The sequence below is a fragment of the Ammospiza caudacuta genome, chromosome 2 (assembly GCF_027887145.1).
Source record: "Ammospiza caudacuta isolate bAmmCau1 chromosome 2, bAmmCau1.pri, whole genome shotgun sequence".
Classification (NCBI taxonomy): domain Eukaryota; kingdom Metazoa; phylum Chordata; class Aves; order Passeriformes; family Passerellidae; genus Ammospiza; species Ammospiza caudacuta.
The window spans coordinates 89,875,745-89,903,417 of record NC_080594.1 but is presented as its reverse complement, the minus strand read 5'-3'; the positions used below and the strand labels follow the sequence as shown (position 1 = coordinate 89,903,417).

The 27,673-nt window shown below is 41.0% G+C and overlaps 1 protein-coding gene across 2 annotated transcripts in view; it reads left to right on the top strand.

Annotated features, from left to right (window-relative positions):
- The first annotated feature begins 5,624 nt into the window (after window positions 1-5,624).
- The window catches only part of MGAT4A (alpha-1,3-mannosyl-glycoprotein 4-beta-N-acetylglucosaminyltransferase A), a 77,711-nt gene continuing 55,662 nt past the window's right edge, over window positions 5,625-27,673 (top strand). For both annotated transcript variants that reach the window (XM_058800572.1, XM_058800573.1), the window contains exons 1-2: window positions 5,625-5,722; window positions 9,483-9,797. In XM_058800572.1, the coding sequence (XP_058656555.1) occupies window positions 9,704-9,797 (94 nt within the window). In that variant the 5' untranslated portion in view covers window positions 5,625-5,722; window positions 9,483-9,703. The remainder of the gene's footprint in view (window positions 5,723-9,482; window positions 9,798-27,673) is intronic.

The window sequence follows — 27,673 nt, the reverse complement described above, 5'->3', positions numbered from 1 at the left end:
GAGATCTTGTCTTAATTGACCCCCATCAGAAACAGAATATAAAGTGAAGAAATGTGGCTACAAATGTTTTATTCCATTTTGGTCTGCAAGAGATATCTAGACCTGCCATTCAGCCAGCAGTGGAAGGAAAATACATTCACTCTCCAGATGTCTCCTGAGTGACAGGGCAAGAGTAGGAGGGAGCTACTTGCCCCAGAGTTAGATTTTAGCCAATAACCAGGTGCCTGGTTTTGACTCTTTAGTATCTGGTTCTAACAAAGTAGATTGAACCATGCCTTGAATAACCCCACCTTCCTCTGGGAAGAAGGATTGGTGAAGAGGAGGCAGGCTGGGTTAGACAAGAAGAGAGATGAGACAAAGGAAATGATGCAAAGACTAATGTGCAACCAGCCCATTCTTTGGCAGGGGAGCGTGTGCCAGAAGTCTGGAGCACAAGGTTTTATAGTTCATGCCCCTTGGCAGTCAGATATTTAGATTGGCATTTTTTTTGCAAATTTTAGATCAGTCTTTACAAATCTTCACATCTTTGGGAAATACTCTAGAGCCTTAACTGTTCATTATTCAAGTAGGTATTTGGGCATTTGCAGTGAGTGGAGCTTGAAAATCAGAGTTCATAACAATTCTGCACAGAATAATTAAGAGTTATAGAGGGGACATAGACTCTGTCTTTCAAAGCCATCAGTGAGACAGTATGCTGGATTTTGACAGACCCTTCTAAAATATCTCATTTTTTGCCTGTGCATGTTGCCTTGGATTCTCTTGCCATGCTGTCTGGACCTATATTCAGTTTTTCCAGGAAAGAGTGAAACAGACCTTTAGAAGAAGAAGACCTTCAGAAAACCACACTTGCTGAGGACCTAATTCTGACTTCCCTTTAACTGCAGCTTCCTGGCCATCAGTGGATCATCCACCAAGTTACCCTGAGGTAAGTCACAGGAGCCACCTTCACAGTGTGTTTTGCTTACAACGAAGATGTCCAGTGTGTGAAGTCTATTTATCAAAATTTCCCGGAACATTTTTCTTCTAATTGTACAAGAGCAGTACCACAAAGCAGGCAACTGGAAAATGAGCTGGCAATGAAAATCCTTAATTCTTCATGTGATTTCCTTTCACTTGGACTATCTCTTCAATATAAGCATATTTGACTGCTCTTTACGCAGACACCGGACCTCAGCTACCATCAACAACATTGGCACACTTTGAACTTCACAGTTTCCAGGTTTATGTTTATGTAACAGTATAAATGCATTTAAAAGCCTCTGCCTTCAGGAAGAGATGAATAAATGTAAATATTCATTACCTTTAAGAATATGACAGAGGCTTTTGTGGCTCAGACAGAATCTCCACCAAAAGGGGAATTAAAGTGATGTGGGGGTGAGAGTAAAGAAACACAGACTCAATGATCTTAATGGTCTTTCTCAACATAAATGAGTCCATGATTCTGTAAGTTTGGAGACCAACCTCTGTTCCTACCTTCCCAAAAGACTTCTCAGAGAGATTATTTGCTCTCTCTCACTCCTCAGTTTTTATCTTGTCAAAGTGGAACAACAATCTACCTACTGGAAAGAATCATGCCTGATTTCTGAGCAAAACAGCTGTGCAGAGATGCAGCATCACAACATAGATTATTTCATAATGTTATCATGGAAAAGACAGAGTAAAGATTACCTAAATGTGGCATTTTATGGCTACTAAGCATTTGTATATATAATCATATTTCAATATGATCTCCATGTCCCTTTTCTTGTTGAGTATTAGTGCTACAGCAGGTGCTACACGAGCCATGAACTCTACATCTAGCAGTTTTGTGTACAAAATAGGTTTACAATACTACAAACCAAAACCTGTATTTTGCAAACTAGCACAGCAACTGAGGCATTCATTTGTTTCAGTTTACATCTACAAAACCAGAATGAGATTTGAGTTTGCACGAGCATGAAATCTGTCTGTGAGATGGGAGAACCTTCTCTATTCTCATGCTGTTTAACCTACTCATGGGAAGGGGATGGGAAAGATCCCCTTCTTCCTCCCTGCCCTCCACATGAGCCTGGCCTCCTGCTGCCCTGCCATGGTGCCAGGTGAGGGCCTCAGATCCTCCCTGTGCTGTGCCCTGACTTGAAGCCCAGCTCCTCAGCACACTGGGTTTAAGGACATGGTTGAAGGGCAGCTGGCTTTTCCTTCCCCCATCCATGCACTGTAGGGATGGCACGTGGCCTTAAGCAGGAGCCAGCCTGGGGCACAGAACAGTTGCAGGGCAGTGGGCAACCATGGCCAGTCCTTCTGTGGTACACACTGGTGTATTTGTGCCCCTCTTTCTTCATTGTTGATGTGGGAGTATAGAAAAGGCCCAGCAAAAATACAGCTTCTCTGAGCAAGGTGCTCAGCTAACATAAAGCAAAAAAGAGATGGTCATGAAAGGTTTACAGCTGAAAAAATAAAAACTGAGGTTAAATGGAGGTAGAAGCACTGAGAGGAATTTGCTCTGTTAAAAAACAGGGTAAGTGGCAGGCTGGGAATAAATCCTGTCTCTAAGAGAGAACTCAATTTTTGGTTGGGAAATGCTGACAATTTTCAGATGGCCATTTTTCAGCCAAAAAAAATTCAGATTTTTGCTGCCACTGCCAAGCCCTTCTACCTTTTTTTGCATGTTTTTCAGTGCCTGAGAAAGCCAGAACACAGTGAAATTCAAGAACAACAGCTGCTGTGCTTCTGAAGGAGTCAGGAAAATGCTTGGATAAAACAAGAGCCAGATCCAATGAATAGCAACAAACACACAGCTCTGTAGAAGCTGGCTACCTAGGTGTGCAGCCACTGCAGCATATATGAAATTATGGCAAGCCTGGAGCATCTTTTACCAATTTATCTTTACTCTGATAGTTAGGTAATACCTTAACAAAAATCTCCCAGCATGAAATCTTCCTTCTGTTGAAATATGATTATTCATTTCTTACTTGTGTTGTTTCCTGCTGCAAGTTTCTTTGGTATTTTTTTTTCAGCAACCAAAGCTGGAATGCTAGGGATTTAAACTTCCTTTAAAAATTTTATTTTCTCCCTGCAGGTCTCCCCAGTTAAGGCTGTTACAGTGTATGTACCTTACACTTGCGTTTAAATACAATTTTGGGAGTTTCAGATTGCTTAATCATCTCTCCCATTTCAGACAGATAACTCCAGTTCAACAGCAGTGGCTGCAGGATGAAAGAACAGCAGGAAGGATGAATTCAGAAACTTGCTGGCATTAAATATTGTTCAGGCCTAAAAGGGGGCTGCCATCTTCACCAGAAGTAAGGGATGTTTCAGTGTGCCTGCCCCAGCTCCTTTCCACTGGCAGCTCCAGCATTTCCTTCACTGTGCACTTTGTTCATGCATCAAGCTCTGGAATAAGCCAAGAGGCATTTGATATTGCTGTAGTAGGTCAGATGAGGGCAATGTGGATTTTTTTCCTCCCAGTTTTGAACCTTGCCTTCTTTCTCAGGAAAGAAGCACAGCTAACTCAAGAGGATGATTGCCAGAGGAGCAGCTACATTACATGCACTCTATTGTTTGGGGAAGTTAATAGTTAATTGGATACTGCCAAGCTCCAGTCAGTAAACCTTCCTAATGTAAACGTTCAATCAGTGAAAGGACAAAAATTAGGAAGGCTCAGACAGTCCTTGTGAAATAACTGTCATTATACTCATCTTGTAACAGTCTTTTCTTCAGCAGACTAAGCTCTCCTGACAAAAGGACTTATCTGAAAATGTCTCTGCCAGTTTTTTGTTTTTTTTTTTTTTGCAGCACAGAAATGCAAAAATTCATATCCCTAAGCAGCACTAATCTATTAGATGCAAACAATGGTGCCTTTAATGTTTCTAGCTCTTTGGGATCTCTGCAGAAAATTCTGCCATAGATGTGTCTGTGTGCATGAGGATATGCATGCTCTAATTTCTGTTTGAAAGTTATTGTGTTAAATTTGTTTTCAATAAAAAATCCACTTCATTCCACTTCTTTGTAAAAGGGAGGATTGAAGCATACATTTACATAATAAATTCTCACCACTCAATGAGTAAAATCACAGAACAGCCTGGGTGTCAAGACCTTGCAAACTTCTCCTGAGCTTCTTTATTGCAATCTGCCTCAATTGCCACGAGACCCTCTTTGAAATCCTTGAGAAAGAGAGAAAAATCACTGAGGGCTATTGTGCAGGTACCCAAATGTGTAAAAATACTGTAATGTGTTGAAGCACTGTTAAGAAAACATGAAGGCATATGGAAACTTGTTAAATGTCACTCTGCAGACAGAACAACTTGCAAGATTTTTCCACAGTTACTAAAGTTCTAGTGGGGAACTATCCCACTACATCCAGTGTAAGAGCCTTAATGGAGAACAAAACTCCACAGGTTTCCCAGAGAAGTTGTTGATACCCCAGCCCTGGCAGAGTTCAAGGCCAGCTTGGATGGGACTTTGAGCAACCTGGTCTAGTGAAAGGGATCCCTGCCCATGGCAAGGGGCCTTGGATGGACCGAGATAATCTTTAAGGTCTCTCCCAATACAATCCATTCTATAATTCTATGGAGATTAGAAAGGTATACTATGGACTTTGGAGTAGATGGAAGGTAAGCACAGAAGGGGAAGAAATCGAGTCCATAAAAAGGATTGAACATTGCCAGCCAGTTAGCACTACACGTCAATAACAGAGCTCTTGTGAGGTACATGGGACCCTGCTCTAAGCTAAACATACCATCTGATTTGAATTGAAGTTTTCAGACCCTAAAAGACGCATGGAATTCCTGGAACACATGAAACAAACCACTGAAGATAGGGGATTACTTACAAAACAGCAGCATCGTGACCCTAAATAGTGAACCCACAGAGTAAAGCTGCCACTGACTCTCTCTCGGTGATGGCACAGAGCAGGAGCCTCTGGAGAAAGCCGCGTTGGTTTTCACGCCCACACGGCTGTACCTGTGTAACACCCCGGGGCGGCCCACACGCCGCTGCCCGAGAACACCGTGCCCAGAGCGGGACAAAGCACACTGGGCTCCATTTACTGCCGTGAAGCAACAAGCCGCTCTTTAATTTCAACACCTCCCAGTCCAAGCTCCGGGAGGTGTTTATTAGCAGAGTGTGAACTCAACGGTGAAATTCATGACTGTGACTTCTTGTAAGTGGTGAGCCGGCAGGTCACAGGGGGCATCGATACGTGTGGCTTGTGGGGCACTGGCAGGCAGACGGAGAAACACCCACGTAGTAGGCTAGGGGCTCAGCCCTGAGCCAAGTTCAGAGTGCACGTCACCAGGGGGCAATGAGTACCCAAGCGCTGCCGCAGCTAAGCCGTTCCTGGGGCTCTCCCGAAGCCACAAACCCCCAAGAGCGGCTCCAAAAAAGGGAACGCGCTGCCGAAAGCGGCACTCCAAAACACCACCCCCGCGCTCGGCTCCCGCCGCAGCCGCTGAGGGAGGCTTTGCGAGACAGCGCCATTTATAGCCGCGGCCGGAGAGAGTGACAGGCGTCCCAGCCAATGAGTGGTGCCGTCCGCGGCGGCGCCCATTGGCTGCCCGCTGTGTCGGTGGGTGGGCGGGGCGGGGTTCCGCGCGCTCCATGGCGCTCGGGCGCGGGGGGCGGTCGCCGGGGCTGGGCGCGCCGCTGACGCGGGGGGCGGGCGGGGAAAGGGAGCGAGAGCCCCGGCGGAGCCCGCACAGCCCCCGCGCCCCGCGGGTCCGCCGTGCCGGAGCGCCGCGCACAGGTGAGCACGGCAGCGGCGGTCAGCGCGCCCCGCTGCCCCTGCGCGCTCCGCACCCTGCGGACCGCCGGCTCGGCTCCGGGGGGGTCCGGGGACGGGTGGCTCTCCTCACCCTCTGGAGCGGCAGCGCGGCGGAGGCGCTTCCCCTCCCCGCGGGTCTCTGCGGTGTCGCCGGAGGGAGGCTGGGGGCCATCCTGCTCCGCCATCTGCCCGCCCGCTCTCCTCTGCGCTCCGTGCACCTGCGTGGCGGTGCGGGGAGCGCCGGCCGCTCTTCCGCAGGACTTGCTGCCGCCCTCTCCCTTGGCCCGCCGCTCGGCGGTGCCCGCGGGGCTCCGGGGCAGAGCGGCGCTGCGCCGTCTCTCTCCCTTCTGCCGGGGTGCCTGGGGATACCCCGCTTCCCACCCTTCTTCCTCCTCGCCGCGCTGGGATCGCAGGGGCGTTCAGCGGAGTTTGCAGTTTCCTGTGTCTATTCCTTCCCCCGCAGCCTCGCCGCGATGCCCCGGGCGCCGCGCAGCTCCCCGGACCGGCGCTCTCCCTCCCCTCCTCCCTCCGTCCCCGTCAGCTCTCGCCCTCTGCCGCCCGGCAGAGCTGGCGGCTCCCGGTGCCCGTCACCCCCCCGATTTTTCGCTTCCCCGACGAGATAGCTGCGGCCGGGGCGGAGGGGCAGCGGGGAAGGTCCTGACTAACTCGGACGGGTTCCACGGAGGCAGCCGGTCCCCCTTCCTCGCCTTTGAGGGCTGCGGGTGCCGGGGCGGCGGCGGCGGGCTGCGGGGGAGCGTGTCAGTGGAAACACGGCGGAAAAACCCCTGTTTAGCAGGTCCCCGCCGCCTTCGCCTTTTAGCTGCCGTTTCCTCTCGGGCTGTTCTTCCGTGCCTTCAAGAGCGCCCTTTTCAGTGCAGCAGCGCTACCGCGGTAGGAGATTTCGCACCCTCCCGGCAGGATGGGGTCTGGCTCATCCTCTCGGAAGTCTGGCACGCTTCGTGCTGTGATCCCGCACCATCCAGCCCTTCAGCAGCTATGTGAAGAGCCTTTGCAGGCGCACTGGAGTGTATCAGTTTTTATGTTTTGCGGTTGGGAATATGCTTTGTATGTATTGTGGGAGTGTCTGGATACAAGCAGAACCTTCTTGGTTTATTTAAGTCGTGATTCAGTAGGGCTCTGCTCAGCATCCGAGAGGTGCCGGCACTTCAGCACCCTCGGCCTTCAGCATCCAGCCGGGTCATTCCCTTTGGTCTGCAGTGGGAAAGGTTCAGGTCATAATGGTGCTGGCAAATTTCGTAGGCTTCATCTGTCTAGTTATACCCTATCATACTGTCATCTCAAACTGGATTACCCCTCAAATTTGTTTAGATTGTGCTGTAAATTATTGAACAAACCTAAAGTGACCACCTGGGACTTAAATAATTTATGTGCAACTACACATGTGTTTCTGCTGGTTTAGCTATATACATTTTTAAAAGCTGGAACATGTCTAGTTTATGCATGGCCTTGAAGTATGCAGTTTGATACAGTGAAATGCTTAAATAATCATCTAAGTACTGCTGAGCTGTAGCTGGGCTGCTGGTGCCTGTGCTAAGAGGAGTGGTTGCAACACCCAAAGAGAAGGATGAAAGCAGAATCAGCCAACTCAAACTCATGATAGTTATTGATTTGACACAATGATGCACATACTGACTGCTGGTCGAATCAGGTTGCTACTGTTCCTTTTGCTTTTTTGTTTTCTGAATTTTTCCTGACTATTTTGGAGGATTCAGATACCACAATGAGAGGCCCTAAATGCAGCATCTTGGTTTTGTTGCAGCAAATGTAAAAATTATGCCTATGTTTTCTGGAAAGGCAGACGGTTCCTTGCATTATTAGATAGTATTTCTACTCGCCTGGTTGCCCTCTCTTGTTTGCACGTTGGACCAGCTGCCAGTTCCCCTCCCTGTGATAATCCCTCTAGCTTGCAGCCTGGTTCTTTGTGCACCTGAGCTGCTCCAGAGAGATCGGTCTGATGCTAAAATAATGGGGAAGCTAAGTTACAGTTTAAGGATACTGAAACAGGGTAACAACATCCTTGCTTCAGAGACACTGCTCCTAAGTTGAACTGTCGCTTATCTGGTAGTTTGGGAATCACGTGAACTTCCTAAATTCACATAGTCCTTATAAAACTTTGGGACTTGGGATCTTTGCCTCTCCTTGCTATTAAAGTTCATCAAGACAGTTATCATTGCCCTTACTTCTGGCTTTCATTTTGTCCATCTCCCATTCTGGGACTGATGATATTTCCTGGCATTCTGTGCTGTGTTAGCTCTTTATAGGGGTCTCAGTTGTCTATATCTCTCGTTGTGTTGAGCTTGGGTTTCTCCTTGTAAGGCATTTTGCAGTTCTTTCTATTCCAGTTCATTATTTTGCTTCTCATGAATTTTATCATCCACTGCGTCTGCTTCTCATGTACTTGCATTTGTTCCCTTCCTCATAGGTAGTGTAGGCTTTCTGAGTTAATGTTTAAAGCCACAAACCTATCTGTGCATGAAGTTCCTCAAATAAAGCACGTTACTGGCGTTATTCCAGTAACCTAGATTATGTGACTGAGATTTGAACACAAGAGCATGTAGTTCTGCAACTTTATTGATTGTTTCCATTCTTTTGTTAACATGCTTGTTGGTTATGCCTTGTTTTGTGGGCCCTTTCATAGAGGTGATATGTGTTGTGATGTAAGCTTGGGAAGAATAGTTCAAATTGGACTGGAATCTCTTGGTACCATAATAATAAAGAACATTTTTTCCCCTGTTGTTCTGAATGCAGCAGTGCAAGAAGGTGACAGAGACTGCTTCCAAAGAAAATGCAGAGCAAGTTATTTATTGCTGAGTAACATACTTGCATCAGATATAGTTTATAGTGGGGGAAAAAACTTGGCAGTGCCTTGAAAGAATGTTGACTGCTAATGTTTGACTACTGTAGAGATGATTTAATACTTTGAAAACCTCTCCCCTCTCTTTAAAGTCAGTTTATTTATTGCCCTATACTCTCTTTGTCCTGCTTAAGACAGTGTGATTAACTGGTTTTGGCCAGTTGATGATTTTTCTAATACCAGGCTATGGAACTTTCCTGAGGGATAAAACTGAGCTGTAGGTAACTTAGGTTTTATCTTTATGCCTGTGTGGTATAGAGGAGTTCTGGGTTGATGCCAGTTGGTATGCATTGAGCAGTCTCTGCAGCTGGGGCTGTAGTTAGGGCTTTAGCTGCAGCTGAGATAGGAAAAAAATGGTTGTGGATGGATCAAATCCTCTTGCACTGAGCAAAGATGAGAGATGTAGGTTTTTACAGTGTTCAAAGCTCCGGTCTCTCAACTCACTGGAGACAGTTCTGCTCCTGCAGTTACATGAGACCCACTGATTTCAGAGGGGTTTTGTTGAAGTGAGGTCTTAGGAGTGGGACCTCCTGAAAGTTACTGCATCCTGAAAGCAGCTGTTGTACCAGTTTGACACCTGCCAAGTGACACATGACCTTCCCTTGGGCTGAAAGTCAAATTGTAATGTTGGTGACATGTGTGTTTGTCCTTTGGTGACCAAATTCCCGTGAAATACAGCTCCCCCAGATGCAAATAGTCTTAGAAAAGGCACACATTAATTTAACAAGTTCTGTTCTCTGAGCCAAGACTGAGGCAGTGAGAGGGTGGTGCACCTAAGACACAGAAGTTGTAGTGTATTTCAGTTCTTGGGGGACTCTTGTAAGTTTTTTTGGCATAATCTGTCAAAATTTTGTTTCCTTTAAACAGGACTAGAAGAATAAAGAGAAGCTAGATTGATGAGAATGATGAGAAAGCATCCAGCAGTTTGGAATGGATTGATTTATGATACACCTGATATGTGACAGCCACATTTCGTGTTGTTGCTGTCCAGCTGCTGCTGGAGTACTGGAGCTGACTTCACTGCAGCAAGCCCAAGTGATCAGTCCTCACCACTAGCAGAACATAAGCAAGTGTGATGCTGAAATGAGATGAGGCTCCGAAATGGAACTGTGGCCACCGTGTTAGTTTTCATCACTACTTTCCTCAGTTTGTCCTGGTACACTGCATGGCAAAATGGGAAAGGTAAGGAAAAAACTCCAAAACCTTCACATGGCTGCATTTCTGTGTGCTGCTGCTGTATTTTGGCAATCTGTAAATTGCTTGTTGACTAGCTCTGCTACAGAAGGTACTGCCTTGGTGAAAAATAAACAATTGCTAATAAGTTCAGGAAAATTAACTTTGAGTGGTCCTCATTTAAAAAGGAAAAAAAAAAAGAAGAAAAATACCTAACAAAAACAAGTGCTGCTCTTGGATGAATGAGTTGGTCAAGGCTGAGGAGTTGTGGTTCGATTTTATTATTTTTTTGTTTCTTGGTTTATGGTTGTTGGAGAAATATATGTTTGTTTTTGGTTGGTGGTTTATTTATTTTTTTTCGTGTGTAACATATGGCCAATGGACCCAACTAGAGAATGTTATTTTTGGTTCTGCTTTCTGTCTTCCCCGGTGATTTACTGATGGCAGTGGCAAACTGCCAATCAACACTGTTGGAAGACTTTTCTTACTGTCTTTGAAAAAAAATTTAAAATACTTTTTGTTAAAGTGCCATGTAAGAAGTGAAATACAATTATGAAATCCACTAGGTAAAAGGAAATGCATCTATTAAAGTAAGGAGCAATTTTATAGAATACTTAAGTAACTGTTTTGTATAGTAGACTTTTATCTGTTCATATATCTTTGATCTTACTGCACTCCCTGTGAACCCTGAAAAATCCAGTTTTTCTGAGGGTTGGGATTGTTTATGAAAGTAAGGTGATTTAGTTTTGTCCTTCAGTAAAGCAAATAAGCTTGTTCGGCAATGTTTTCTAGAAGAAGAAAGGATTGTTTTTTATTTTATAAACATCTGATCTCTTGAAAAATAGGAGACTATGTCCTTCAAAGATCAAGTAATTTTAAAACTAATAATCATCTTCAGTGATTGTTTGTTCTGACTGTTCTGCAGAAAATATTATTTTCAGTTGTGCCTCAAGTCCAATTAGAGGAAGCTGAGGTTTTCCAGGAATACTGTCTGTTGTAGCATGGCCAACTATTAAAGTAAAAAAGAAGCAGCTGAGTTCTGTGGCGTGCTGGGTTTTTTTTCCATTGGACACTTGTGGAAGAAGCAGATGCTTTGTGATCTCTGCTGTAGCAGTTGGTTGGTAGGCCACCCTTCTGAATGCAAGCAGCAGGAAAAATGTCAGGTTCTCAAGGTTATGGTAATATATAGAGATTTTTAATTAGACAATAAAAGCTTAGATGTGGCTAAGACAAGAAAAGGGTGTCTGAATAGCACTGGAAGGTAGTACTTTCTTCATTTTGACTACTAACCAATTCAGTAGTTACATTTTTACTAATTTCTTGCTTAAGAACTTTGTAAGAATTTTGCTCTTGCTTCAGCAAAGATGTGTTTCTATGAAATTCTTCCATATGTTGTTTTTTTTCTTACCTGATATATGACTTGCAAGTCTTGTTCTCTTTTGTCAAAGCATGACACAAAGAAAAGTCTCTGCTAAATCAACAAAAGCCTGCTATTTGGAGAATATACAATATATGGCACTTTGCAACAATTTAAGATTTTGTTAGTTAGACTGCTCTTTTTTCTTTTATGCTTTTGTTAGTTAGACTGCTCTTTTTTCTTTTATACTTTTGTTTTCCATCTGAGTGCTTAAAATCAATACTTTCTTAATGCTGGTATAAAAGTTCTGCATTTATCTTCTTCAAGATCTTGCTGTTGAGCATTATGATAGTTTGTGAAATAAAAATCAGTGTAACAGGACATCAGTAATTTGTTAATTAATCATAAGTCACAATCATGAAAATAAAGTCTAAATAATATTGTTCAAGAGATGTTCGTACATAGAACATTGCCTTTTAATTTTTTCACAGGTTACTCAAAATTAAAACAGATTTGAGTTAATTCAGTACCACATTTTCAATCAATGCACAATGGAAAGGTTTCAGAAACTGATGATAAATATTTGCTGAAGTTTTTTTTTCCGGTGCAATGTAATTTTATAGCCTTGTGGGATGGTATTTTAATTCATTGATAACACTTTCATTACAAATTTTTGAGTGGCTAAGTTAGAAACAAACATAGCTTGCTGTTCCCATTCACTGAAAGGCTGTGGGGTGTCACATTCTTTGTTGATCATATTTTGGTTTTCATGACATTTAGATTCCTGTACGTATTTGTCAATCTTTGGACTGCAAGTTAAATCTACAGTCAGAAAGAAAATGCTGTTTTGCACTTTCTTAAAGAAAAAGCTACCTCCTTCAAATTGCCCATTGATAACTAAAACAAATTCTGCTTTTTAAAGCAGAAGTGTAATGATTTTTTTTAACTACCCTAATCAGTTTTCAAGTGATTAATTTTAATTTAGAAACTAAGATCTTGGATGATTGTCACTTAAAATGCAGCATTATTTGTAGAATACCAATTAGACTGGGATGATCTGATATTTTTGTAGATCATACCTTCCTCTAGTAAATGTATGTAGACTTAGTCTATACAGGATAGCATTTAGATACTTGTAAGTGGTACAGACTTTTAAAGCACAAAAGTTTGTCTCAGTAGAACAATGCTTTACAAACTTTAAGATATGCTGAGAAGTTGCCAGGAGCTGAAGGAAATATTCATTGCTGGAAAGAGCATGGCTGTATCTTACCCAGAGGTTTGATTATGTGAATAACATTTCACAAGTCATATATTGCTATTTGCATGAAATGGCCCATCATATGATTTTGCTTTTAAAATAACTGTGTTTGAAGAGGGTTCACTGAAATATTTTTTGGTCATTGGAGAGAATCTTCAAAATGAGTCCAAGGTCTTTGTTGCTTTCTGGACTTCATTCAATGTGTAGAAGCACTGGTGGTGTGAGGAAGCAGTACAAGTCCTGAACGCATCTGGGAAAGACCTCTCCTGGGGGATTCTTGCAAATCAGTTGAAAGACCATTTTCTAGGGTTTAAAATGTGCTATGGTTAGCATGAATGAAGTACATGTTGGAAATGGAATCGTAAAAAATGCTCATTACTGTGGTGTGCAGAAGAAACACTTTAAATGATCTGCAGTCACTTCACATTCACAGTTCTGTGTAAGATGTCCTTGAGTTCCTCCCAAAACCGACCTCTTATGCAAGGAATAACTTTATGCTTAATACTATCTCCTCTGACTGAATTGTGTTTTCTGTTACTACTGACCTGCTCAGGGTCACTGATCTTGTCTTCACCACCCCATTTGTGAGCTCTAGAAATGTTAGGTTTTTTACCCTGAAGGCACTGCTCTTAAGATCTAACCAGTACAGAACAGTACTGCATACCTATTAGACCAATCACAAAATTTACATCAAAGCAGTTGTGTGCTATATAAAATGTGTAGTCTAGATGCTTTGTTCTTTAATGTGACTATTGGTCTGAGTCCATAATGTTCCAGGAAGAGTCCTGTGCTCCATAATGCTAAATAACTTTCCCTACTTGGATCAACAAACTTCCTGATGGCTGTGGAAACTGGGAAGGAAGGTAAATAACTTCACTGAATTAGTGCAGGCATGGTAGGATAGAATTCAAGTATTTTTTCATTTAAAGTATGTAACTTTTATTCTTGACCAAAGACAGTTGTTGGCAGTGTCTTGCATCACTTCTAGGAGATGTTTGGCTACTTGAAGTGTTGAGAACAGGTACTGCAATATCTATTGTGAAAATCTGATGCAATTTAGTCCTTCAGAATTGATTAAACTATGTAGTTGTCACAGCACCCTGAAACCATTAGTGTATTTAATCATTCTTCTTTCATGATGAAGAATTGATTGAATAACTTGTGGTTTTCAGTTCATCCAGGGGTGTCTTCCAACTGCAGGATTTCCTCACTACATGGGGATGGTTTATTTTGGTACACCAATACAAATTCCCATGTGAAGACCTCCAGGAAAAGTTTTGAGATATTTATCTAGCTTCCTGGTTCACTGAACAGTCACAAATGCTCAAGTAATGAAGGTTGAATGTGTTTTCTGTTAAGCATGAAGTTTTATCTCATTGGGAGAGAAAAATGGCCTAGACTTTATAATAAAAATGTCATCTTCCCTCTTTTCTGTCTATTTTTGCAAAATTAGAATTGCAGTGCTGGTTCTCAGCCACAATAGTCATAAGTGTTCAAAAACATCTAAACTTAGCAAGGATAACAAAACCTAACTGTGACTAAAACAAAAAACCTCAGCCAGGGGTGGCTAATTTTGGAGTAAGAAGCAACAATATTTATCCCCAGAGGAAGAAGAGTCCTACAGCAAGTACCACAGAGGAAACAAGGCAAGGAGGGCACAATCTGTCCTATCTATCTATCTATCTATCTATCTATCTATCTATCTATCTATCTATCTATCTTCCCCCTTGGCAGTAGTTATGCAATATTCCCATTAAGAAAAGGTGAAAATTCTGAGAGATACATGTATTTTGCAGCTATAACCCACCTTAGTTTCTACATGGGTCCTGGGAGAAGCTGTTGTGCAGGTAAATGCTGCTACAGCCCTCTGGCTGTGTGTTCTGATCTTCAGAGTTAGACACTCATTTCCCACTGATGTGTGAGCTAAGACAAACCAACCAAAAAAGTTAAATGGACTACAAACTAGGAGGAGTGAAGGCAGGGGAAAGGATCGGCTGCTAAAGTGGAAAGTGCTATAACAATTTATGCCAGTTTGAAGAAGAGGGGGCACTTTAATTTCTGTTAAATAGAAGGAAAATATTGGTTTCCTTTGGAAATTCTGTTGCACATCCTCTAGGAGCTGAAATTGAAGGAAATAAGAATTTCCTTTTTCTTTTTAACACTGGAACATGAATGCTGTTCTGTTCTTTATCTAAAATAAATTTCAAGCTTGTTTTCAACAAGAAATTGGCCTATAGCTTAGTGATACTAAAAATAGTTGTATTTCATTGAAGCTAATCAGGAATGTAGGTTTGGTTACTGGTAGTGAACACTCCGTCCTGAGTGAATAATACAGAAGAGCTGTACAGCTGTTCAGGTGGGACAGCGTTTAGGTCTGCAGCATCTTTGTGTCTGTCTTACGACTGCTGCAGGAGGACTGCTCTGGGAGCAGTGAATTTTGGAGAGCTGCAGTGAAAAGGATTGCTACGAAAGGGGTTTTGCAGCACTGCCTTACTCCTGGCACTTTTTTGGAACCTGCTAGCTAGGTTAGCTCATCTGTGCATGGGATTATAAAACTTGGTTACTACCAGAGTATTTGATGGGATCTGGCTTAGCCAACATCTTGAGGTACTGCTCTTGATTACAGCCTAGTGTTAGAGTTGGGGAAAGCCCATACTTCTGCTCAGTGTAGCTTCTTGTAATTCTTCTTCAGCCTGAGTCTTCTGTGCTTCCATGAGATACCCCCTCTTGCATCCAGCCAGAGGGAATGCCTGCTTCCTAATGCTACATTAGTGTTAAGGAGTTTTATTTTTACTAATTTTTGGTAACAACTCCTCCAAAATCCTGGTTGCTGCTCACATCCAGAGACTATTGAGACTATCATGGGTGTAATTTAGCCAAGCTAGAAAAGACAGTTGCATCTGACACAATTGCTCATTACTTACTGTAATATTTTTAAGTGAGTAAAAGGGGCTTTGCAATGATCTATCCTTTTTTTGATGGCATTTGATGTTTTCCTTAATGAATCTAGAGAATTCTTACACCCTGATGGGAGGAGCAACAAAGGTAGACAATGAGATTGAAATTTAAAATTGATTAAACAAATGAGAGACCAAGTCAGGAAGCAGGGTGAAGGTGGCTTGAAGATGGGTGAAAGTGCCCCAGTCAAAATATGGGGTGCTGTAAAGAAAAAGAAAATCAAATATGTACATGAAGAATTGGGAAGAAGTTTTATGTTGGCATTATAGGTAGGAATGGCAGTCATGCTGCATATGACTCATCATGTTATTGCAGAAAACAATAGGAATTGAGCAAAAAAGAGGTTTAAGGAAATACGTATGAAGTCTACTGCTCTGTAAGACACAGGAAATCTTTCTGCTCTGCTTTGTACTGTGTCTGCTTTGGGATGGTGCACTGGAAAGAAAATAGATTCATTAGATGGGGTTCAAAGAAGCAGCAAGTGATCAAAGATCCAGAAAGTCTGCTCTGTAAGGGAAGGGTCAGCATCTGGACATTCCTTACCTTAAAGGAGAGGTGTGAGGTGAGAGACAGGATGATAATTTTCAAATATTTTAAAAGTTCTTGCCAAGAATTTCTTGTCAAAAAAAGAAAGAAAAAAAAAAAAAGGCATCATCTGTTGTTTGTGGCCATAGTGAATAACAGGATCTAAGGGGCTGAAATTGAATGGGAGAGGAAGGTTTGATAGTGGACAGTTTTTGTAGTGGCAAGAATAGTTACATAGTAGAGTAGATTATTGGGGAGGAGTTGTTGGTGAAGAATTTTTATGTAGGCAGTTTCAAGAATAGTTAAATCAGCAACGACAAATAAATGATACCATAATTGGTACCAATAGAGATTTGGGCTAGCACAAAAAGAGTGAGTCAGTATGACACTTCCAAAATAAATCTTACCTAGGGAAGACCTACAGCTGGCAGGAATGCTTTAGCTTTGAAGTAGCAATTGTGGTGAAAATAATTTTGAGCAGGGGATTGGACTAGATGACCCCCAGAAGTCCCTTCTAACCTAAATTATATTAGTTATTCTTGGCATTCGCCAGGTTTATCTCTCTTTATGCCAAGAGCAACATGATAGTGTGTTTCATTACTAAATAATATTGATGTTTGCATGAGATATGAGAGTGTTGCCATTTCTTATAATATAATTTGATCCCTTAAAATACATTAAATATTTTCTTATATTTATCAGATTCCTTTATCTGTTTTTTATCTTATCTGTTATTCCTTTATCTTGTTTATTTTTAGTCTCTTGCTGTTATTAAAAATAAACAACCACTTCTGTAGCTAGGAGCCATGAACATACTGCGTTAGAAAAGCATCAAAAAATGACTTACTTTTATTTTCAAGTGTGATTTTTTTTTTCCCTCCCCTCACAGTTTGGAGTAGTACCTTACTCAGTAACCTTTTTCCTGCTGTGTAATTATGACTTTATTTGCTGCCAGGATGACAAAAAATCTTTTTTCTTTGTTGATACAATCTTTAGGACTAGAATCCTGAAAGTTGTTTTTTTTTTTTTAAGATGATACACTGGTAAGTCTATAATTTAGTTTTGTTTATAATGCACTATATTTTGTTTTCCTGAGCATGGCAGAAAGTGAATAGAAAGCAGTTTCCTTGCTCACAGTGAAAGGCTTTATTCCAGCTAGTCTCTGCCTAAAAAGCAATTGCTCTGCAGCATTTTAGAACTGTGCTTCCAGCTGTTTTTCTGGTTGTCTCCTCAGCTTTCATGCAGATTTCTGCCTATTCCTGTGGATGCTTCCCACAGATGTGCCACCCATCCATCTATCTGTAAACAACAGATCCCCTCTTTTTTTTTACATACTTGTGACAGTATGTAATTTTACTATATAATGCTCAAAAATAACTTAAAAGTTTTCAGCGCCTATCAAGCATAAATTTTGCTATAGTCGCCTGCAGATCCATTGTGGTCTTATATATCAGTGCCATGGATGTGTAAGTTTCCTCAGACAGTTCAGAGGTGGGCTGAACACAATCTTTTTTGCCATTACAAATTACTAGTGTAGTGCTTGTGCCAATAAACAGCCCTCATACTTGGTTGCACAGCCCCTGGAGACAAACTGTAGAGCTACTGTTAGAGAGAGAGTTGAATAAAACAAATGTGATGGGATTACATTTGACTTACAAGGTTGTTGTTAATTTGCAGCAATGTGTGAGCATGATGAAGCTTTGATCCTGTGTTGTTTGCAAGGAGGACAAGTTAGGAAGAATGTGTTCTCAGAAACAGTTTGTTCAACACAGTTGTCAAGGCACAAAGAAACAAGGAGTGTCAGCAACCTCAGCCCGCTAGCGTGTGTGGAAACAATAACCACACTTCCGCAATAACTTGAGTTTTGTGCCCAGGCTATTGAGAATTTCTAAAAGTTTCAACTCTTAAAATAGTGCTGGTAATTTTGAGGTAGTAGTACTCACTCCTCTGAGCACTTATTTTTGCTAGATGAATTTTTTTCTAATGTATTGCCATGTTAAACATTTGGCTGTAGATCAATCATTAATCTCTTTTTAGGAAGCTGGGTTTTCTTGCTGTAGTTCCTGCCTTGTATGTATATGTTTGTTTCTGAGAGGAGGGAAAGGAATGATTGAAAGTAAGAGCATCTTGATTTACATGTACAGAAACTCACTGAGTTACTGACACTTCTGTACTAGAGACAAATCATGTTAAAGTGTTTGGAAGCTTTCAGGTTATTAGAAGTAGCTGCTTTTTCTGTGTTCTACTGTGTTCCACTTTGCTGTGCACTTTGTTTCCTTGCCACACTGGACTCTAAGTTAACTATGCTGAGAATATTCAGCATCTTAACCCTCAAAAATCTTGAGCCCTGAATGTTGAAGAATATGTGAGCATATTAATGTGATAATTTTTGGACAAGGTTTTTGACCCACAAACAGGAGTCTTTCTGGACAAGACTTCAATTTCTTCATGGAGATTTTGCCAGGGCAGAAATCCCTTCAGAGGCAGAGCCTGCAGCCTGGATGGGTGGGTGCTGCTGCACAGGCATCCTGTTGCTGATGAGGTTACTGCATGAGCAGAAACTCCAATTGTGTTCACACAGACTGAGTGTGCACAGCAAGCGTCACCTTTGGGAAGCTTTCTGTAAGTGCATATTTGTGATCAGTAGTTGCTGAGCAGCAATGGCACAGTAGTGCTCAATCCACGTGCTTGGGATGTCTGAGAGGGGTCAGCCACTCGCTCACTGCACAGTTGGTGTATGTGCTGTGACTCACAGTCTGGAGGATGTGTGGAGGTGCGTGTGTTGTAGAGTTTGTTTGTGTGGAAGCATCAGGGTTAAACATTTTTGCTTTGCACAAAGTTCTCTGTTGATGAGAGGGGCTCTGGAAGAAGTAGGGGAGACCTTTCTGGAATTCACATGTGTACACACGTGCTGGTAGAATAACAGCCTTCTCATAGACTCCCTCAGGTCAGGGCTCATTTTCCCTTGTTCTCCTCTTCCACATGCTTTACTGAGTTGTACAGAATGCTATTTTATGTTACACAAAAACCCTGAAAAAGGGACTATGCTTTACTCTGTACTTGTAGTATGTTGCTTTAGACCTAACTGTATTTAACTCAGTTTGAGGAAAGTGTTTAACTTGTAACAAGCTGTAACTGAATGGAAGACTTCTCTTGTTGTGTTTTGGGATCCAGCAATTAATTGAATTGGGTTTTGTGGTATTTTAGCTACATGTAGATTAAAGCGAGCAAAGGTTTGAATTGAGTGAAATTGAGGGTTTATTCTTATACAGGACAACAATTGATGTTACGACATTCACAGAATGTTTAGTTAAGGGCTTTAAGTTGTTTTAAGTGCAATCATAAGATAACCTAATATCTTGGATAATGAATGTAGAATGGCTTTTTTCAAAAATTGCATTTAAAACATACTACTGTATCCTCTTTTTCCCTCTTTCATAATACTGTTTTAGTCTGGCTTGGTTCAAATTTACTGCAGAGTAAAAGTGAACGTTGTATTCCTCTGAGTTTGTTGGAATGCTCCATGCTGCCACTGCTCATGTTCTGCTGACTGTGTGGGTGCAGAGCTGCTGCAGCACTGCTGCTGCTGGGGGTCAGAGGCTGCTGCTGGTCAGGGGTGGAAGGGCTGTTATGCATGGGAAGGCACACATGGGGAACAGCATTAGGGCTGGTGTGTGCTTGGGCTGAATGCTGGTTTTGAGGGCTGGGGCAGAGGAACAGAGAGTCTTGGGGTGTGGGACAGAGTCTTGGGAAAGAGCAGGGGCTGCAGAGACAGAACCTCCTGTAAGTGAGAAAGGGTGGAAACTGCTGGAAGTCAAATCTGTGAAGCTTGTGTGGATGCTGTGTTTGAGTTTGGGGGTACCCTCCCCACCTCAGTCTTGGCACTCTCTAGCCACAGAAACTTACCAGAGTGCCAGGTGAGAGAGATGGCTTATTTAAAACTCAAGCAGGCATTTACATGTAAATTGTATGCCTTAGTTTTGGATTTTTCATGATACTGCTGGTTCAATCCTTCAAAGTGTAAGACAAATGCTTGTGATAGTGTTCACAGTCTTATTTTTGTACTTGGTATTTTTTTTTAATTAGTGGAGGCTCAAAGCCTGGCTCAAAGCTCAAAGCCTGGGAAGAACCTATGCTTCAGCTTTTTTTTTTATCTATACCTGGTGTTGTGGTACATCCTAACTTCTTGTCCATGCTGTTGGTATTGTTAAATCTGCCATAGAAGAAAACAGCATTAAAGGCTACTTGGCTTTGTTGTTTATTGAGACATTATAGATGCATTTTTCAAATGGAAGTTGGATGTAGGAGGTTGTTATTAGGTTAGGTTTTTATACCAAAGGGGAGTGTTGCCATTTGTGTTGTTTAGGTGGAACTGCAGAATGTGTGGCTGATGCAGTTGACTCTACCCTTCATTCTCAAAAAAAAGCTTTATAGCAAATTTTTTGATATACCATAATAATGATATGAAAGGAACAGGACACTTAATAAAAATTTCTATGCCTTTATTGATCTGCATCTTTCAAAATTAAAAGCATCCATGAATTTTCCATCCAATTTTGGCAATGCAAAATTTTTTGGGTACAAATCTTTAACAAAACACAAAGTCCTTCCTGTTAGGAAAATAAAAACTTTTTTCAGTTAACCTTTATTAAGATCATATTTCTTGGATCTCTTCTTCTGTGGGAGTAATAACTACACTGTGCTAGTTCTTCTGCAAACTCCTTGTTTCCTTGTTGCAGAAAGGATCAATATGAAAATCATAATTCTATTCAGAAGTGTTAACCCATTTGCAATACAAGTGGTGCCATATTTCTCAGTGTTATAGCATCATAATGTTCAGTAATACTGATGAAGAGTACTATAATGGAAAAATAATTTAAAATGTGTAATTAGCAGAGTGATTTGGAAAATTTAGACCAAAATACTAATTTCCTGCACTGAATCTCCAAAATACTCAATGCAGAATTAGTATTTTGGTTTAAATTTTTACTTGTCACCAAAAGCATTTAAAATTTCACCTTCCTATCCTTTGTGGCACACATGCTCTAATGGCCTTAGTCAAGGCTAGCTAGAAGCTCAGTAGTAGAAGCCTTGTGCAAGCATCTTTGTTACTGTTTCAAGACCATTGTTTTCCTGTTTGAGGCAACTGAGATCAGCTCAGTTGATCAGAGCGTGGTGCAAATAACACCCTATCCAGCCTGGCCTTAAACATTTCCTGAGATGGGGCATCCACAACTGCTCTAGGCAACTTGTTCCAGTGCTTCACACCCTCATAGTAAAGCAGTTCTACCTTGCGTCTAATATAAACCTACCTTTTTTTTTCAGTTTAAGGCCATTTCCCCTTTCCTGTCACTCCATGCCATTGTAAATGGTCCCTCCCCAGCTCTCTTGTTGGCTCCCTTTATGTACTGGAGGTGCTGTAAGGTTTCCCTTCCAGGCTGAACAACCCCCAACTTCTCAGCCTTGTCCTCATAGGAGAGGTGCTCCTCTGACCATCTTTGTGACCCTTCTCTGGACGGTCTCCAATACATCTGTGTCTTTCCTGTGCTGGGGACCCCAGAGCAGGATGCAGCACTGCTGGTGGGGTCTCATGAGAGCAGAGAAGAGGGGCAGGCTCACCTCCCTCACCCTGCTGGCCACACTGCTTTTGATGCAGGCCAGGACACAGCTGGCTTTGAGGACTACACATGCTCATTGATGAGTCCTGTTGAACCTCTTTTCAACCAGCAGCCCCAAGTCCTTCTCTGTAGAGCTGCTCTCAATCCATTCTCCACCCAGCCTGTGCTTGAACTTGGGATTACCCTTACCCAGAAGCAGGACCTTTCACTTGGCCTTGTACTTCATGAGATTCACTCGGTTCCATGTCTCAGGGCTGTCCAGGTCCCTCTGGATGGCATCCCTTCCTCCCAAGACATCAGATACCACACAGCTTGGTGGTGTTGGCAAACTTGCTGAAGGTACAGTCAGTCTCACTGCCCTTGTCGCCAACAGAGATGTTAAAAAGCGCCAGTCCCCATGCTGACCCCTGAGGGTGCCACACATCACTGGTCTCCATGTGGACATTGAGACATTGACTGCAACTCTGACTGCAGCCATCCAGCTCATTCCTTACCCACTGAGTGATTCATCTGTCAAATCCACGTCTCTGCACTTTGGAGACAGGGATGCTGTGCAGGACAGTGTCAAATGTCTTGCACAAGTCTGGCTGTTTGCAAGAGGTGAGAGTTAGAGGATTAGAAGAAGCTTGAATGATTACCAAATTGGTAATTTTATGGAAACTTGTTTTCTCTTTCAAATCCCTTTTCCAGTTTTAACTTACCAAGTTAGTAACAAAGAGAATCAAACCCCCTACTTCCGTAAATTCGGTTACAGCAGAGAATGTTGTGTTAGTAAATGGAATTAGAAGTTCAGTGGGTTATAAAATGTGGTATGCAGAGAAAGTTTTCTTTAAAATAAAAAGAAAAACACCACAAAAGAGCTCCCCAGGAATTTGAGGCCACTAGATAGCATGATATCTTAATATAGGTCTATGTGCTTGTTTGTAGAAGGTAGCTGAAAGTATTATTGTCTGATTGAGATCTGAGGAGAAACATGAGATATCACAGATGACTTGTAGTCAAACTGACTCTAAGAGGTCAGATTACCTATGGGGTAATTACATTTGTTTATATGGTCAGCAAATCTGTAAGTATTTCAGGTGAAGGGTTGTTTCTTGTGCACTTTTAACAGATGTGAAAGAAATGTGTAACCCAACCCATCAAGGTTAGGTTTTGTTGTTATTTTTAATGTTGAAATTATGATACCATGCACAGATGCTGATTCTAAAGCCACACACTGCTCAGATCAGATCAATGGTTATGGCTTCTTTAAAATGTGTAATGAGGAATGAGTGTAATTAGCTGTTATGTGGTTTTTGGAAGATACTCCTGTTCACTGGTAGAAATAATATGTACAATAGATCTAAACTAAATGATGGAAGCAAACATAATAAATGAATGCAACAAGTATGCTTAATACACATGTTTCTGCAGAAATGTAGAAGATATTGTTTTATTTTGGTATGTTAAAAAAGCAATAGAAATGCTTTCTTTCACCTAATATGCTTCAGTCCTTGAGTGTTGCCAAGAATGCAGGCTAGCTATTGACCTGTCCTGTATCTTAAGTGTGCTTCAGTGTTATGGTTGTAATGTTTGCTTAAACTCGAGCTTTGTGCTTGCTTGAGCAGTATAGTTACAGTCTTCCTTTTTATTTGGCAGTTAGTGTGAAAAAATAATTGTGACATGATGATCTTTGTAAAAGCTGTCACTGTAAATTATGTTTTTGAGGTAATACTGTGATGTTGTTGAAGGTTTCCTAGTTTCTTTTACACTGCTGTATGCTTTAAATCTTGTGCAAGACATGTTAGAAATGTCAAAGTGGGATGTTTTAGTGACAGTTACTTGAAGGTAATTTTCTTCACTGTAAAGAGTTACTGTCCATGTTACATGAATTCATTGCTTTGTGTACTCAGCTGAGCTTTTCTTGTATCAATTTCTTAAACTGAACTCTTTGTGCCATGAATGTCTTCAGCAGAAGTTGCAATGATTTTTGTTGTTCTGCTTTGCTTCTTGGGAATAGAATGTATGAAGGGATGTATGAACACATCCCTTAGTGTTTCTGTTCAGGGACAGAGTTGTGTTAAATACTGATTGCTTATTGTGGGACAGATTTAGCACATGATTTCAGTGATGTTTTTATATCACTGTCCCCTTAAAGAAGAAATGCCAGTAGAGGTGGCTTTACTTAGCTCTGGGAATAAAATAAGAACCAAGTAGCTAGAACCTAAAAAAGCCCTGAGGTTGATATTCATCCTTAGAGTGTTGGGCAGTGTTGTTTACTAGTCAGAGAAGTGCAAAGTGAAAGTTAACAGTCAGATCAGGACAAATAATTTGCAAATGCGTGATTGTGCGATTTCTTTTTTGAAGTTCTTTTGTTTTTTGTTTGGGTTTTTTTTTTTTAGGGAGGGGATTGGGAGTTTTTGGTTGGTTGTTTTGGGGTTTTTTTTTTGTTGGTTGATTGGTTGGGGTTTTTTTTGTTGTTGTTTATTTGTTTGTTTGTTTGCTTTTTCCCCATCACTGTGGCTTGCTTTTCTCTGCTTTAAAAGAAGACCTTCAGCTCAAGTGCTGCCAATAACTCTTCTCAAACAAATCATGTGTTTAATTATCTTTATTGTCTGAAGCAAGTGCACGGACAGAGGACCATATGCTTCTGTTGACTTGACCTCCTTATTTGTGGGCGTCTGGATTTTCTGATATATTATTCTTTTTATTCCTTGTGTCCAAAGGAACATTCAGACTCGCTGTCAGCCCTCATCAGGGGATGTTTGAATGTGGTGTCATACTGGATTTTATAATTGATTTGTAAATCTTCTTAGTTGTGACCTTTCTTTATTGAATAAATTCTATCTAGAAGCGGAGGTGTGCAATTGCATCTGGAGACATTTAAAACTGTTCCTGGCTGTTCTATCCGGCTATGAAGATACTCCTTAAGTAAATCATTCATCAGTTGTCACAATTCTAGTTTGGCTTTTGGCTTTTTAATTTCTTAGGACTTTTTTTCCTCTAGAAAATTGTTGAATTTTGTGGCTTTTTAGAAAAAAAAATCAAACAAACATGATGTACCATTTCATGCTTCCATTTTCATTGGTAAGCTACATAATTTTTAGTGTATTTATATTAAAGATTGAAAAAATGGAGGGAAAGGGAATTCTCAGATCAAAGAACTATTTACAAGAAAATTGATTCTGAAATTTACAGATCAAAGTAGAAAGGTTTTACCAGTTGATATGACAAAGGATCATATTCAGATTGCTTAAAAAATTTTAGAGAAAACAACTTCAGCTCCTGCTGCAATGGAATGTTTAAACATAAGTATCTAGACTGAGATTGGATCAGGCCCTGAAATTTTCAAAGCAAGCACTTCAGACTTGTGCTAGTGCACGAAATGTGGAGAGAACAAAAAACATTATTTGTTTATACAGATCCTTGAATTGCAAAATGTAAAAAGTTGCAATGAGAAATGAAGTAATTAGAATTATTGAGTTGTTTTTTTACCAAAGTTAGGAAAACCTGCAGAAACCTTCCCTCAAAAACAAGTTGTTCTTCACAATGAAAGCTACTTGAATGAGCACTTTTAAAAATACTTGCAGTCCTGATAAATACATCTCTATGTGAAAAACAAGGGCAATAAAGAGTAGTTCTGATGGATTGTTTTGGTAGATTGAACTAGTGAATTGCTGAAATGACCTATCAATTTGAATAACAAGATTAGGGATAAAGAAATTACTTGCCCACTTGTTTTCCTGCATCTTGATTTTGTTTGTTTGTTTCCTGATGCAGAAAATGTTTTGTCATGATTAGTAGGATACATTTTTTTGTGAATCATCTCCCACATTTTTCTATCTTTAATTTCACAGAGTATTATACTCACAAAAATTTGCATATCCTCTAATCCCTTCAAAATAGTAAGATAGCATTATGAATAGGCATAGCTACAAACTCTGTAACTAAAAAGGCCTACAGAATCAAGTGTTGAAAGAGGACTGATAAAATTTGACCTTGAGCAGTTTTCTTAAGAGCTTTTATTTATAGCATGTCTTGTTGTTAGCCTTTACAGTATACTGCTTTATTTGTATTTGCATGGTTGATTGCTTTACTGCTTTGGATTTTATAACTCATCACAGCTTGTTTATAAAAGGTTTTAATTTCACTTTAAGAGCAGGGAAGCTAATTAGCTTTTGTTGAGTAGTCATCCATGGTAATACATTGTAACATTTCAAGGACACCATGTATCAGCTTTTAGCCAGTTTTGAGACAAGTCAAAATTTGATTTGTGTGCGCACTTGAGATTTAAACTTTGGGGACAAATTTTGTTAACACCTTCTTTACTCTTCACTGTTTGACATTGCTGATTTCTAAATATGATTTGTGCCTATGTGCAGGTTTTGACACTTGATAATTAGCTCAGCTTGCTGTAGTGTTTTGCTGTTTTTGTAAGTCTAAATGTCACAGGAGGATTCTGGAACATCTTTAATATCTCTTGTGTGGACACAGCTTTTTGTCTGTGCCTGTGTGATTGGTTTGACAATTCCTCTGCTTGCCTCCCTCGGTTGGACATTTGAGAACGCGGTGCCTCGTCTGTGCCTTGTGAAAATCTCTGAGCTCTGGAGTCACTTCCAAAGGGCAATGGAGGCAATGTGCATGCTGTCTCAGTAAATGCCAGTGTGTGGATTTTGTCTGTGCATCTTTATTGGGTACTGGATGACTGTGCAGTGCAGTAGGAACAGAATTTCATATCACAATAATGGGTAATTGTATTTGCAGTTACATTTTGAAAAACCTGTGCTAAAAAGAAAGTATAGCCTTTGTCAAAGAGTGTCAGTTTTAAGATGAAGTTTAGAATTACTTAAGTGTTAGCATGGTAAGAGTTTTATTTTATATATTAGAGAAATTCACTTTTTCTGGTTGACAGTGGAAATAATTTAGTCTGGCATGTATTAGCATAGCAGGGTTTTAATTTAAAAGGATATCTGCTTTTAAGAGATGCAGATGAGTATTTTATCACTAATACTACAAATGTGATGGCTTGTAATGTACTTGGGTATTATGAACCAAGCATGATCTAAAAGATTCATATTGCTTACATCTGTGGGAATGAAATGCAGGTCCATGCAGGTATCATCATGACTTACTGGATACTGATTTACTTGATACTACAACTTCATGGGTCACATACAACATTTGAACTGATTTTACGGGAAGTGCAGAACTTAATTTTTATACCTCATGTAGCTCAAACAAAGGAATGTTCCTGTAAGAGCCATGCCAGATTGAATTGGCTGGCACATTGACAAATCCCTAATTCACTGGGGAATGACCTCCTCTTGCCTCACCACAGTCTCTGTGTGAAACTTTTTAGTGTGGAAGCTTGCTGCCAGTTAAGACCTCTACTCTCTATCAACCTGTAAACTGATCAACATCCTTGATGGGAGTGTAATGAATTAATACATGAAGCTTGTTAGAGCCTCTGACCCATGGCATGATGGTAACTACTGTAGGCTTTTTATAATGGGAGTAAATGAGTTGGAGAATAACTAATCACCGAAATACCTGAATTAGCACTAACTACAGTGTGTTCTCACACATTCAAACATTTATTTAATGGCATTTTAATAACTCTTCAATAGGGTGTACAGAAAAATGAGGCTTTTGCTGCCGAACCTTTAACTTGTAAAAGCTGAAAGGGTTGTCATTAGGGTGGGCCATAAAGTGTTACATTGGCAAATGCAGTGATACATTGGTGAATGTGTGATACATTGTTGATTTGAATCATGATTTAAAGTCTCCCCGCTTGGGTAGAGGAAAAATCCTCTTGTGTCTGGTACCTGTTCCTTCTCTAGGTGTTTTACTTATTGAGTATTTGTGTACAAAGCTTTGTTGCCAACCAGGGCCTTTTGTCTGTGTGTCCTGTTGCTCTTTAATGAAAAAAGGGGGTAAGTGAGGTATGGTTCAGTTGGGCAAGGGCAAAAAATATAAATCAGGCCTACAATTAATTGGCAAAGCTAAGCCCTCTGTGCTTGGCTTGCTATCTTTTTTGAGTGCCAAGTCTATTGCTGATTACCTTTTTGTCTGTGTGGCAGATCCATCACTTTGGGTGTTTAGCTGGTTTGGAGTTTGAAGGAAAGCTCAGCTGCCTGCTTGTGACACAGAAAGATCATAAAGCTTTTCCTGATCCTGTCTGATGCATCTG